General features: G+C 43.1%; 1 protein-coding gene across 6 annotated transcripts in view; it reads left to right on the top strand.

The window, feature by feature from the left end:
- LOC306650301 (contactin-4) overlaps positions 1-13,264 on the top strand; it is a 953,963-nt gene that overhangs the window by 916,587 nt on the left and 24,112 nt on the right. For 5 of the 6 annotated variants that reach the window (XM_079122188.1, XM_079122189.1, XM_079122190.1 and 2 more), the window contains 3 exons: positions 3,785-3,960; positions 8,511-8,631; positions 12,740-12,898. In XM_079122188.1, coding sequence (XP_078978314.1) covers positions 3,785-3,960; positions 8,511-8,631; positions 12,740-12,898 — 456 coding nt within the window. The remainder of the gene's footprint in view (positions 1-3,784; positions 3,961-8,510; positions 8,632-12,739; positions 12,899-13,264) is intronic. The other variant, XM_079122191.1, reaches the window with a different exon arrangement.

The raw sequence follows: 13,264 nt of genomic DNA, 5'->3' as shown, positions 1-13,264 counted from the left end.
ATATATATATATATGTCCCAGGCCCCTACATGTGCATAAAGCAATGAACAGTTTCTTCCGGAGATAACAGCCCATCAAAAATGGGAGCCAGGTGGCCCCACGGTAGCTCAGTGGTAGTGTGTGCTTAGCATGTGGATTCAGTCCCTATGCGCGCACACACACACACGCACGAAATGTGGACCAGTGTCGAGCAGCTGTAAGCTTTTGGGGGATGTGCCAAATCCTTGTGGATTGCCCAAAAAGTTGTCAGCAGATAAAGACAGCATTTTTAAGGACTTGAGACGGCAGAATAGACTGTACACTCAGAAGTTCCATGTGTAAGCTTAGAACTAGAGCTAGCATTTTAGACCTGAGATCATTCCTGTGTCTTACCTGTCTGAAGCAAGAAGTTCATTTCTTTTGTACAGAAACCTCTGAAGCCGTTTGCCACCCCCCAACCCCCGCAGGGATTCTTTGAATTTCCTTCTGCATTTAAATACCTTCAGTTGAATACCCACACTAAAGAGTGCAGATAGCTAGAGTATACCCTTAGACTTTCTCTCTGGATGATTTTTGAATGAATATCATGCTTTCGGCTAAATGAAGATAATTCAGGTGGTGTATGCCTGCGATCTCAGCAACACGGGAGGCTGAGGCAGGAGGATTGCAAGTTTGAGGCCAGCCTCTGAAACTTAGTGAGGCCCTAAGCAACTTCATGAGACCCTGTCTCAAAATAAAAAACAAAAAGGGCTGGGCATGTGGCTCAGTGGTAGAGCATCCCTGGGTTCAATCTCTAGTACCAAAAAATAAAAATCAAAAAATAATTGAAGAGAGACAGAATAACAGTTTCTTAACCACTCCTGGACTTCGATCTCCTCATCTGTTAAAAAATACGGTTGATGATTGAAACTGCTTGTTAGGAATAAATGAAATAATTCATGTAGAAGCCTCAACATCACCAAGGGAGTGATTTGTCATGGCTGCTATTATTCCCTCAGTCATTTTTGCATGATGTCCAATAATATATACTTGTTGGATAAATGAACAAATGAATGAATGATTATTAAGATGAAAATATAAATTGCCAAATCAGCTGTTCAAAGTAGAATTAGGCAACGTCTCCACCAAATAAAAATCATAGAGGTATATGGTTTTAGCTTAAGATTGTCTGTCTTTATTTTTTAGATGAGAAAAATTTAAATTTGAAAACACCAAATGACTTCTTGTCTCAAAATGGGGCTATTCTGTTGGGCACAGACCCATGCGTGTGACCCCAGCAGCTCAGGAGGCTGAGGCAGGAGGATCGCAAGCCAGCCTCAGCAACTTAGCAAGGCCCTCGGCAACTCAGCACAACCCTGTCTCAAAATTAAAAAATAAAAAGGGCTGGGGATGTGGCTCGGTGGTTAAGCACCCCCGGTTTCAATCCCTGGTACCACAAAAAAAAAAACGTTAGGGAGGGTCTGTTCTTGGATTTCTTGCTTACAGTAAGAGTTGCTCTCACCTCCTTCCCCCAGTCAAACTAAAATAAATAAAATAAAAACTCCTGGGCTGTACCTATTCCTGAGGGTTAGTGAATCAATAGCTTTTTATTATGTGGCTTACAAAAGCTTCAGGCTTTGAAATAAGGGAATTTCTGTCCCATTACCTCTTAACTGGCAGTTGCTATTGTTCACTTCTCATTCCCAAGGTGTCACTCATTCAATAGTGACGAAAAATATAACGACCCACATATCACAGTGTTTCTATTTTGGGGAACCAGCAAAAGCCTATTCTACTTACTAGATGATAAACTACTTAGGACAGAGACGTCTTCTAACGACCACAGGTGTTTTCTTTCCGTGACTGAATAACAGGGAAGGAATCTGTTAAAAAATAGTCTCTTTCCAGAGGAAATGTTAGCATGGGGTGATGAGAAGGAAGCCCACCAATAAATGGTGGGGGGTCCCAATCCAGGTAAGGGAGTGGATTTGGTTAGTACAGACACGTGTCAAGACATCACATCGCCTGCTATCCCAATAAACATCACTTGTCAATTACAAAGGAACCTCAAAACCAAAATGGAAGTCTCCCAGCTGGGGTTGTGGCTCAGCGGTAAAGCACTTGCCCTTCACGTGTGAGGCACTGGGTTCGATTCTCAGCACCGCATATAAATGAATGAATAAAATAAGGGTCTGTCAACATCTAAAAGAAAATTTAAACAAATAAATAAAAGTCCTCTATGAAATATCATTTCAAAATTTCCAGCCGAGCTTTTTAATCTAAAGAAGTTCACTTAATAAATCTTTACTTCACAGCCTCAAACACAGTTCTGTGACTATAGAAGAGAATTCATCAATGTTCTCTTCTTGTTTCAGTTTTCATTCATCTTATTTGCTACTGTTTGGTTTGGGGTTAGTGTAGAAAAATTTCTGGATATATGGCTGAATTCAGGATGTCAATTCTTTAGGCATCCATAGGGCCTTTATATTTGATTCAAACTCTTTGCCAGCCTTGTACACCAGTTATGAAATCATCTTGCCTTGAAAGGTGAGGAACTATGTATATGTGAACACAGCTTTGAAGTTTATAAATTGCCACAAATCAGCAAACCTGTCCACCCCCAGCAAAACTATAATGTGGATGTTGAATTTAAGAACTAATTGAGAGCCGGGTACAGTGCACATGCCTGTAATCCCAGCAGCTCAGGAGGCTGAGGCAGGAGGATGGTGAATCAAAGCCATCCTCGGAAACTTAGCAAGACCCTAAAGAGCTCGGTGAGACCCTGACTCTAAATAAAATACAATAAAGGGCAGGGGATGTGACTCAGTGGTTAAGTGCCCCTGGGTTCAATCCCTGGTACAAAAAAAGAAAAAAGAAAAGAAAAGAAAAAAGAAGAGAACTAATTGATAGTCTTTATTTTAAAAACTAGACATATATCATATTGTCGCTGATGTTCATTACAGCCTTGTTTATAATTATATTTGTAATAAAAATGGCTAAGATGCCTACCAGCTTCAAAACAGCTAAAACTTTAAACCTAACAGCACATTATAGAGATTATAAAAATATCATGACAAAGATATAAACATAACCTATGTGAAGCAGGAAAAAAAGGAATATAATATATATCATTTACAGTGATGTAAAACAAAATAAATGAAAAACTATGAATATTAGTTTATTGAAAAATTTTTCAAAATGTATAAATGCATTCTCCTGTCATGTACAACTAATTAGAACAAATTTAAATTTTTTTAAATAAATAAAAAAAATCATAAATAAAAAAGTAAGGGGAATTATGCCAAAATGAGAACAGAGGTTTGATCTGGGTAAGCTTTAATTTGGGGGGGGGGGGGATTATTCCTTTGAATTTTGCTGAATTTCTAAATCCCCTATACAAAAACACTGTTTTTTAAATTTGTTTTTATTTTTTAACAATAACAGCAACAATCTCGGGGGCGGGGGGGGGGGCCAAGCAGCTTCAAATTAAGATGGCATTTGCTGCTTGTGTTCAGGGGCAATGCAGCCCTCTAGTGACCAAGAAAAGTTAGGACAGCCTTTTTACAGTCAGGCTGCTGTCCCTGAGCATCTGCAGAGACCTAACCTCAGAGGGCCCCAGTGGAGTGCTGTCACTTGGGCAAGATTCACATAATGAACAGCTTCATCTCTTCATATTGAAAATAACCAGGTCCTGGCCCAAAGTGGGGCTGCTCAGATGGCTGGGGTTGCTGGGTCGCAGCTGAAGCCAAAAGGAAGCACGGCTGCTCCCGCGCTGCTCTGGGATGCTGCCTCGGATTCCCATGCTCCCCCTTGTTTTCCCTCTCAGATCCCACGAGGGTGATGGTCCCCCCTTCCAGTATGGACGTCACGGTTGGAGAGAGCATCGTCTTGCCGTGCCAGGTGACCCACGATCACTCCCTGGACATCGTGTTCACGTGGTCCTTTAACGGACACCTGATAGACTTCGACAGAGACGGGGACCACTTTGAAAGAGTCGGAGGGGTAAGTATTAACGTCATCCTAGCCCCGGGGAAGAGTGTGCGACGGGACTTTTCTGAACCTGACTCACACTCACCTGCTTAGACTAACTCGAAAAAGAAGGCGATGTTACAGTTTTGTAATTTCGCTTAAGCACCTCATTTCACAAGCCTCTTGGTTAACTCCGGCCTCCCTTTGCATGATTAATGAGGCCCCATTTAGAGAGGCACCCTCTTTGGCAAGCCTGCTGCCCACTCTGCACAGCCATCCTCGGGCTGGTTATTCATTCCTGTGTGTGAATGAGAAAAACGGAAGTTCACGGGACTTGTATGAAGTGACTTTCTTCCACAGCTCCTGGATTGCTGCATTCAGCTTTAAACTTCAAAGCCCCACGCTCAGGACCCCATACCATACACTATACCACAGACCTGATTAAGGCAAGACCTTAAGAATAGTCACCTTATGTCTTTAGGCTGGTCATTGTGCTCCCCTTGGCTCTTGGAGAAGACTCAGCGTTACAAAGTTAGGATTTACTTCCTTGATTCTAAATGTCTGGTGAGACTTTATCATTTTCAGATCATTTGAATCCAAATGCTTGATTTTTGAAGATGCCTTACTTTTCATGGTGCATATTATCATTAAATGTATAACAAGAAAAGTTTAAATCTAGAAACAATTCGCAGCTTGTGTCGATCAGAATCGTTCCTGACCTGGACACCGTGGTGTGCGCATATAATCCCAGCCCCTCGGGAGGCTGAGGCAGGAAGATGGCCGGTTCAAGTCCGGCCTGATCAATTTAACAAGACCCTATTTCAAAATTAAAAATCAAAAGGGCTGGGAATGTGGCTCAGTGGTAAAGGACCCCTGGGTTCAATCCCCAGGACCAAACACACAAACAAAAATATCATTCTCAAAAAAATTTTCTCTGCCCTAACCCAGCCCTGCATTCCTACTGGTAATAAAGATTCATTCTGGCCACTGTTCTTTTGGAGACACCCAGCCAAAATATAGCAGGATATAAAAATAGGGCTAGGATGTGAAAAGCCCTGCCCACCCTCTGCATTGCAGACAGAATCTGATTTACCCAGCTCATCTTACCTGCCCTTGGTTGAGTACAAATGGCCTAAATGTGCATGATCTGATGGGGCATCTTTTCCACCTGACTTCAGTGCTAGATCTGTTCACGACATGCACACTGACTTTCTCACATGAGTTTGAGTTACAGAATTCCACAGAACAATTTGAATGATTATTTTTTCTTCTCTTCTTCATGCATAGTATCTCACTGGTACCATTTTAGATAAAGAGAAGTTCATTCACTACATCAATAGATGTCTCATCAGTTCATTAGGGATTTTCTCTTGGAACCCTGGTTGAGAAAGGCTGGATGACATTGCCAATGTGAACCATTCTGGACCTGTTTCGCGTGGTACAGCCGAATAACTGGCTAAGTGACAGATCGTGAACTACTTCATGAGGGCACTGAAGATAATAAACACCTTGAGGTCTAAACACAAGTGCATATCGCTGTGCCTACCTCAAAAGAAGGACTGGGTAGACGTGATGCTTGTGTTATACGGAGGAAGTCTAACATTGGTTATAATACAGGAAATGCAAGTCAAGAAAATTCTCCGCCCATTAAGCAGAATGGTTAAGCTTTCACACTCAAACCAATTTCTTGGGCAAGAGAAATAGTTTAAAAAGAATGAAAAGACTGGAGAATGGCTGTTAGTCACTTGCCTTTGGGAAATGTCTCTCTCCTCTGTGAAACCAGTACTATCAGCAACCAGTTATTGCTAAGAAGGAAGTATAAAATTAAATGCACGTGGAGTCACGCCCCTGATAGCGAGATGCATGCGCATTGGCCAGCAAGCTCTGCACTGTTCCTCGCATTAGGACTTGACAGTACAAGAAGTGAGTCTCCTGCCACTCCAAAGCCAAGCCCATTTCAGTTTCAGCTTCCTGTGTCGGCATGGTGGAAATGCTGCTTGCTGGCATCAGCTGATTGAGGTTTTAGAAAAGTTATCATCACATCACCTTCTGACACCTTCCAGGGCTCTGTCAGGAATAGAACCCCAGACCATGGGGATGGGGGTAGAGGGATCAGATGGCACTGCTCTCTTCGGTAAGAGCATCAACACAGATCTCACGTAACAGTTTGGTCTGGATATTTCCAAGGGAAAGTCCCTTTCTATGAGGTTCTTCCTTCAGTCTTTTTTTTTTTTTTTTTAATTTGTTTCATTTCAAAGATACAAATCCAGTCGAAATTTGAGAATCACTAGAATGCATTTTAAATCACAAAATCAGGAGAGCATATGGTAGGTTGCCGTGCCCTGAAATAGGCCACCAGGAGTCTCTTTGACAAGTCCCTGGTGAAGAAAGGGAATCACGAAGACGGTGTAGGTAATTCCTTACCACCCATGTGGCTTCCATCCTGAAATCAATATAGCTTCCACATTCCCTGCACGCATCTGCCTGGGAGGCTGGTTTTTTACTTAAACCTCTATTGCAAGTCCCCATGTTGCATTTCCCCAGGCAAAATATCTTAGGTAAAGAACATTAATAATAATACTGGGCTGGGGATATAGCTCAGTCGGTAGAGTTCAATCCCCACCAATGCAAAAAATAATAATAATAATACTGATGATGGTGGTGGTAATGATAATCCCTTCTAGTTGTCTAATCATTTATCAAACTCCTTATATATTGGCTCCCAAAACCCCACAGAATCCCTCTGAAATAAGTTAGCATGTATTAGCTCATGTTACTGAGCGATGATAAGGCATGATCAGTGAATACGGAAAACTGGATGAAAATCCTAAGTGTTATAAGTAACAGACTTTCAGATTTAAAAATAAGTAAATAAATCATAGTTCTTCTTGAGTTAGATTTAAGGTCTTTGGCATGATTGTTTCAGAAAGAAAATTGATCATGACCATCCATAATACCAGTTTAAATTTACTCTGTGCTTCACAGTCTGTAAAAGGATTTTGTGTAGCTGTACAATCTGATTTGATTCTCACAGCATAGCACGGTGGGCAAGGCGTCCTTCTTTCAAAGGTCAATAAACTAAGGCCCAGAGAGATTAAGAGACTTAGATGAAATCACACAGCAGGGATTAGCCCAAGACAACTCAGTATCAAAACTCAAACTGCTTCACTGTGGGCTTTGGCCTGTCTTCTAATCCCACTGACAGCATTTGACTGTTCTCTTACATTGTCCTGGGTAAATATGAAACCCAGGACATGCTGATTCCCAATGAAAATAAGGTCTTTCTGGAGGATAGTATAGTGTTATTTTTAAAAAATTTTTATTTTAAATTTTTTTTTTTTTTTAGTTTTCAATAGATATTTTATTTTATTTATTTATATGTGGTATTTAGTATCAAACCCAGGGCCTCACACATGCCAGGCAAGGGATCTACCACTGAGACACAACTCAAATGAGGACTGTGACTGATTGTATAGGTTCCAATCTGGCCCTGATTTTTAGTAGTTACGTGAGGCCTAGTCACCTCACCTCTTTGTACTAGACTTTCCTCATCCGTAAAATAAGGATGACCCGAAACACCTGACTCTCAGGACGTGTATTTAGTGAGTTAATAGAAGTACAGTACTTGACAAGTACCTGCCATATGCAAAATACCATTACCACCACCATGAGGGTTGCCATTGGAGGAGAAGCAACTTCAGGGTCCATATCCACTTTCCATTCTGGAGTTTGGAATGGGAAAACTCGGGAGAGCAAATACACCATAAATTATCTTGCTCTTCTTTGGGAGTTTACAGAGAGGTGTAGTGTCCCTAATCTGGCCTGTGGTGTGGTCCCATGCTTGAGCAGATGTTCATCAGGCTGTTGATTAACAGGGCTAAGAAACCAAACTCCAAAGCACAGCAGAGTTCTTCATTTAAATGCTACCTTTGTGATAGCCTGAGGAGGGATCTCTCATATTTATTAAAAGTACTGGGCTGTTGCATCCTGTAGAAATATTTCTGGGGCACAGAGACATCTATACCAGGGATGTAATTAGTCCTATTCATCTGCTAATCAAACATGCATTTGGCATTTGGAAAACAAATTAGCACCGTTCCACACTAGGTGGTGGGAGATTTCCTTGGGGAGTCTGGTCTTCATAATCCTCTAATTCAAACCTGGGAGCAATCAACATGCTGGCTTCAGGACAAGTCTGTGCAGGAAATCACGGAGGCCTCCAAATGCGGACTTGCTTCTCCTTCCCAAACGTAGAGTTCCAAAGTGTTGGAATGCCAGCGCGGGCTCCAGGCTGCGGGCATGTCTGAGAAACCCACAGGACTTGATCAAGAGCCACCTTATGTAAACTGAAGTGCTTTCCTGGTGGCAGACTGCTCCAGAGACTCAAGAAGCCAGCCACCCGAGGTCTCTGGAAGGCTCCTTCCGAAGGCGGGCTCACGCCTTTAAACGGGCCCTGGCCTCTGTTGCGAATGTTGTCGTCAGCCAGTGTAAAATAAATCCATTAGTCACAGTGCCCTTCATGTGATGATGATATTTAGAGCTCATTAAAAAGTAATTGTAGCCACTTTCCCCTACTTTATCAGCAGGATTCAGCTGGAGATTTGATGATCCGAAACATCCAACTGAAGCATGCTGGGAAATACATCTGCATGGTCCAGACAAGTGTGGACAAGCTCTCTGCCACTGCAGACCTGATCGTAAGAGGTATTGGATTTTTTTTTTCTTCCTTTTTTGTCCTTAAAACATTTTTTGTGATATCTACTCTGGCACAGAGTTCTAAAATCTTAGTGTTTTAGAAATATGGGCGGGTGGGGGGAAGACATGAGCTAAACATTGGGGTTTACCATGGTTTCTAGTCCCCCTCGGTTTTGTGTTCCTCGTGGAGAAGTGTCAGAAAGCACAATGAGCAAGCCCAGGTCCTTCACACTAAAAGCAACTCCTGCAAATACCCTAATAAGGCAGCTGGGGTCCGTGTGATTTGCTAAAAGAACTTTAGATCAATCCAAGCAAATAGTTTCAAATGGGATCCACCTGTGCTTTCTGGGTCTCATCTGGCTAAACCACAGTGTTCTGGGCTACTGTTCTAAGAGGAGCTTAAGAAAGTGTATCATCAGACTGCTACTAGATTCATTTTTTTCATGTAAAACTAATTGAGTTAAAAAAAAATATATATATATATAAATGACTTTGGGGGTGGCAGGAAACACCCCCTTTGATTGCCTGAGATGTAGTCAATAAGCTGAGGTTGATATAAAAAGCTAGACTCTCTTGAATGTTTCTGTGTTTGCTATAACTTGGACTTTTAAGCTAAGCTGTGCCAATGGAACACATTCCAAGTTTCACTGAGTGAAAGCAATACTTTAAAATAAAAGTTAAAATATTAGTGAGCCAGTGTAGGTACCAGAATCATACCCGTGCATGCTCAGGGGTTTTCTAATGTATTAAAAATGAAATCTGGGTCAGGAGCGTAGCTTGGTGGTAGGACACTTACCTAGCATGCGTGATGTTCTGGGTTGGATCCACAGCACCACAAAAAATTAAATAAAGAAAATAAAAACAAAGATGAAGCCAACCCAGGGAATGAAAATAATATCTTGGCTTATCACTCTTTCATCAGAATTCTTAATGGTTGGTGTTGAGCCATCTTTAGCCAGCTGGCTGAGCCCACGGAAGAGTTTGAGAGTAAGGAAATAAAGATCCAGGGTATCAGAATTGTTGGCAAGGTGAACCAGGAAACAAGGCATGCTGGGAAACACCAGGAGCTATGTGCTATATCCTCTAGGCAGAATGTGAAGGGGGCGATGTGTGGGAACTAGCACCTTAACTAGATTGTCAAGATAGGTTAAAGAAAAATAGCATTTATTTCATGTATGCTTTGGTTAGCTTTAAATTGCCTTAAAAAAATCATTCATGTTGCAGATAAGAGAAAAAAACTTATAACCTGGTAGATATGCCCACGGAATAACTTAACAGAAACATGTTTAATTCCATTTAAAAAAATATACCAGACTCGGTCTACTCTCTCCTTAGGGACAAAAGAATTCTATTGCTGGAAATTTATCCTCTATTTAATTAGGATAATGTTCAGATCAGCAGTTTAAACACCAATAAATTAGGCTAATAAATATTTAAATCGGTAATACTTGAAGTTCTTAAATGATATTGTATACTTCATTTCACAGAAAATAACATCAAATACCAAGAGGAATTTGCAAAGGCAGCCTAAAAGAAAATCTAGTCTAATCAGTTAATAAGGCCAATAAATTAATATGCCATTTAAAACCATAATCTTTCATTTCATCTCCTCCCGCTCTGTCCTTGCAGATTTCCTGCACATTACAGGAGAGAGACGGTGGCCCCTAAGAGATTTACAGGTTTGAATCTAGTGTGGCTTTGAGTCTGAGGCTGGCTATCAGTTCTCTGCTGCCTGCTCTACTCAATCTATAGCAGCAGCTAGAAAGGCCACCCCGGAGCAAGAAGCAGACACCAGCCTCCAACCAGCAGTCCTTCTGCTGTTGTTTGTCACAAAAACTTCTATGCACCCCGGACCCTGTTATCATTTTGCTCAAAGGACAAACATTTGCACATTTCAACATTTTGAAAGAGGGACCCAACTTCCCTAAAACAAAGTTAGCAAACCGTCCTTAAGGTCATGACTACATCACCACCCGTGCTGGTGAGGGTGGGTGGCAGGAAGATAAAGGAGAATCAACAAAGCCACCAAAGTACCATTTTCTCTCCGGAGGTCAAATTCATGGGACCCCTTCATTTCCTGCTTAACACAGGGTGGCCAGTGGTGGTCTCAGATACTTCCTGTCAGAGGCAATTTCTGAGGAAGTGTGGAGGGAACCCGTTTCCATTTGCAATACCTAGATTCTGAAGGCCATCGAGGCAGAACCTATAAAGAAAGAAAGGATCAAAGTGCTGGGATAAGAGAGTGAGGAAGGAAGAAGAAAGGAAGGAAGTGTTTTAGTCAGCGTTTTCATTGCTCTGACCAAGAGGCCTGAGCAGAACAACTTAGGGAAGAAAAGTTTATTTTAGTGCCTGGTTTCAGGGGGCTCACACCATAGATGGCTGACTCCATTGCTCTGGGCCGGAGGTGAGGCAGAACATCATGGCGGCAGGGAGTGGAGGTGGAAAGCAGCTCAGGACATGGCGACCAGGAAGCAGAGAGGGAGAAAACTCCAGTCACCAGGGACAGAATCTAAACTCCAAAGGCACACCCCCATGACCCACCTCCTCCATTCACACCCCACCTGCCTACAGTTACCACCCAGTGAACCCATGTCAGTGGATTAACCCACTGGTTAGCTTACATTTCTCCTCATCTAATCATCTCACCTCCAAATATACTTTCATTGTCTCACCTGTGAGCTTTGGGGAGACACCTCATATCTCAACCATCGCAGAAAGAAAGGAAGGAAGAGAAGAAAAGAAGGAAGAAGAAGGAAGAGAGAGAGGCAGAAGAGCGTGTCGTTTCCTGGATTTACCTGGTTAATAAGAGTTCCAAAGACCCAAGGTTGCCTCAGCCCCCTCTGAGTGTGGCATTAGATTGACGTGCTGGACTTGGCACCGTGGAAAATTAATCAGTTTCAGGGCAGAGATTTCCAGACTTCTCCCTCAAGAGTTAGAAGGAGATAAATTTCATCCCACCTGTGGATCTGTAAAGATGGTACATTTTAAAGGCAAAGATTATGTAGGGCATCCCCTAGTGAATCCCTGAGCGAAGTCTGACTAGAGGAAATGGCTGCTAGCTTTTCATCACTCTGGGGGTCTCTTCTTTTTCCCTGTCCCTGGGACATAGCCCAGTGGTATTTGGGGGGTGCATATGAATGCTCTCCTGGAGATTAGCAGACCTGTCCTAGGAAGGAGATGTGTCATCTTGTCCCCTTGCACAGCCACCTCCTCTCCTGACGTGCTCAGCTGTGTCTTGTTCCCAGTGCATTGAACCTCCTGGGCAGGAATTTCCATGTTGGAAACCAGGATGAATTGGGTTGGATCTTCGCTCTGGCCCTGTTGCTATGTCGTCTTGGCCTGCCAGTGGCTTTCCATGCCTCTCTTTCTTTGTCATTCCCAAGTTTCGATTGGAGTCTGATTTTCTCCCCTTTCCGTGGCTGAAGTTCACAGACAGAAACAAGGAACGTTGGGAGGATCCATAGAAAATCTAGGGAGGCCTGGCAGAAAGAACCGTGAGGGTCTTTACACGCTAGGCCGGTTCTGAAATCGCTTTGAAGAACGGAGAGCCTGCGGCTCTGCGGCGCTGGTCCTTTCCACAGCTGCCTTGCACCCCAGTACTGGGGACCCAGGAAGGAGCAAGGGTGTGAGTCATCACCAGGGCAGAAGAATTTACAGAGCAATGCCATCAACCCCCAAGTTTTAAAGCTATTTCCACCTACATCCCCAGTGACAGAAACGACCATTTCCAGCAGAGTATAATCACGAAATTGGGAACAGTAGCTATCTTTTGTCACCACTGTGTCCCCAGATAACAGTGCCTGACTCAGAGGAGGAACTGGCAGGTACCTGAGGGATGGGAAATGAACCTGAACCCTCAGGTGCCCCGAGGTTCTCTCTGAACATCAAAGCAAATATCCTCTTGGAATGCTTTGTTCACTTAGCGGCTTTTCTTATTATTCTGAGGGCCCCGGAAGCCAGGGACACGTGTCCTTTTCCTGTATAGTTGCAGAGCCCGGCAAGTTCCCAAGCCCTAGCAGGTGTCCAAGTGAAGAGTCAGGGAGCAAAGGAACCAGGGGTCACTGGCTGGATCATTGGCACATGCTGGTCCAACTTGGAGGGTCTCCTTCTTCCCCAGGTCCTCCAGGTCCCCCGGAGGCTGTGACCATAGACGAAATCACGGACACCACGGCTCAGCTCTCCTGGAGACCCGGGCCCGACAACCACAGCCCCATCACCATGTACGTCATTCAAGCCAGGACTCCTTTCTCCGTGGGCTGGCAAGCAGTTAGCACAGGTACCATGTTGGAGGCTGGGTGCTGGTATCTCCCAGGGACTCCCAGAGCTCAGCATGACCGACAGTGAGCTGGGGCAGAAGCCAAGGGGCAGCTCACAAATGATGCACTATGGCTGGGTCTCCCAGACCTCAGCCAACTGTGCTGCCATTTACTTAATCGTTTTCTTTATGTCAATCATATTTGTTGTCTGGTTTGGGGGGTATTTGGTTGTTTGGGTTTTTTGTTTTGGGTTTTTTTTGGCTTCTCTTAAGCAATAGTATCTGTGAAATAATAGTTCCATTTGTACTGTTTTTTTTTCCCTCCATACATTTAAAACTAATTATAGAAACAAATTGCATGCACCTGTGTCTTACCTAAAATCACCC

Source organism: Sciurus vulgaris (genome assembly GCF_902686455.1).
Source record: "Sciurus vulgaris genome assembly, chromosome: 19".
NCBI classification, from domain to species: Eukaryota; Metazoa; Chordata; class Mammalia; order Rodentia; family Sciuridae; genus Sciurus; species Sciurus vulgaris.
The sequence above is the reverse complement of the archived record's forward strand: the minus strand, read 5'-3'. Positions and strand labels throughout refer to the sequence as shown.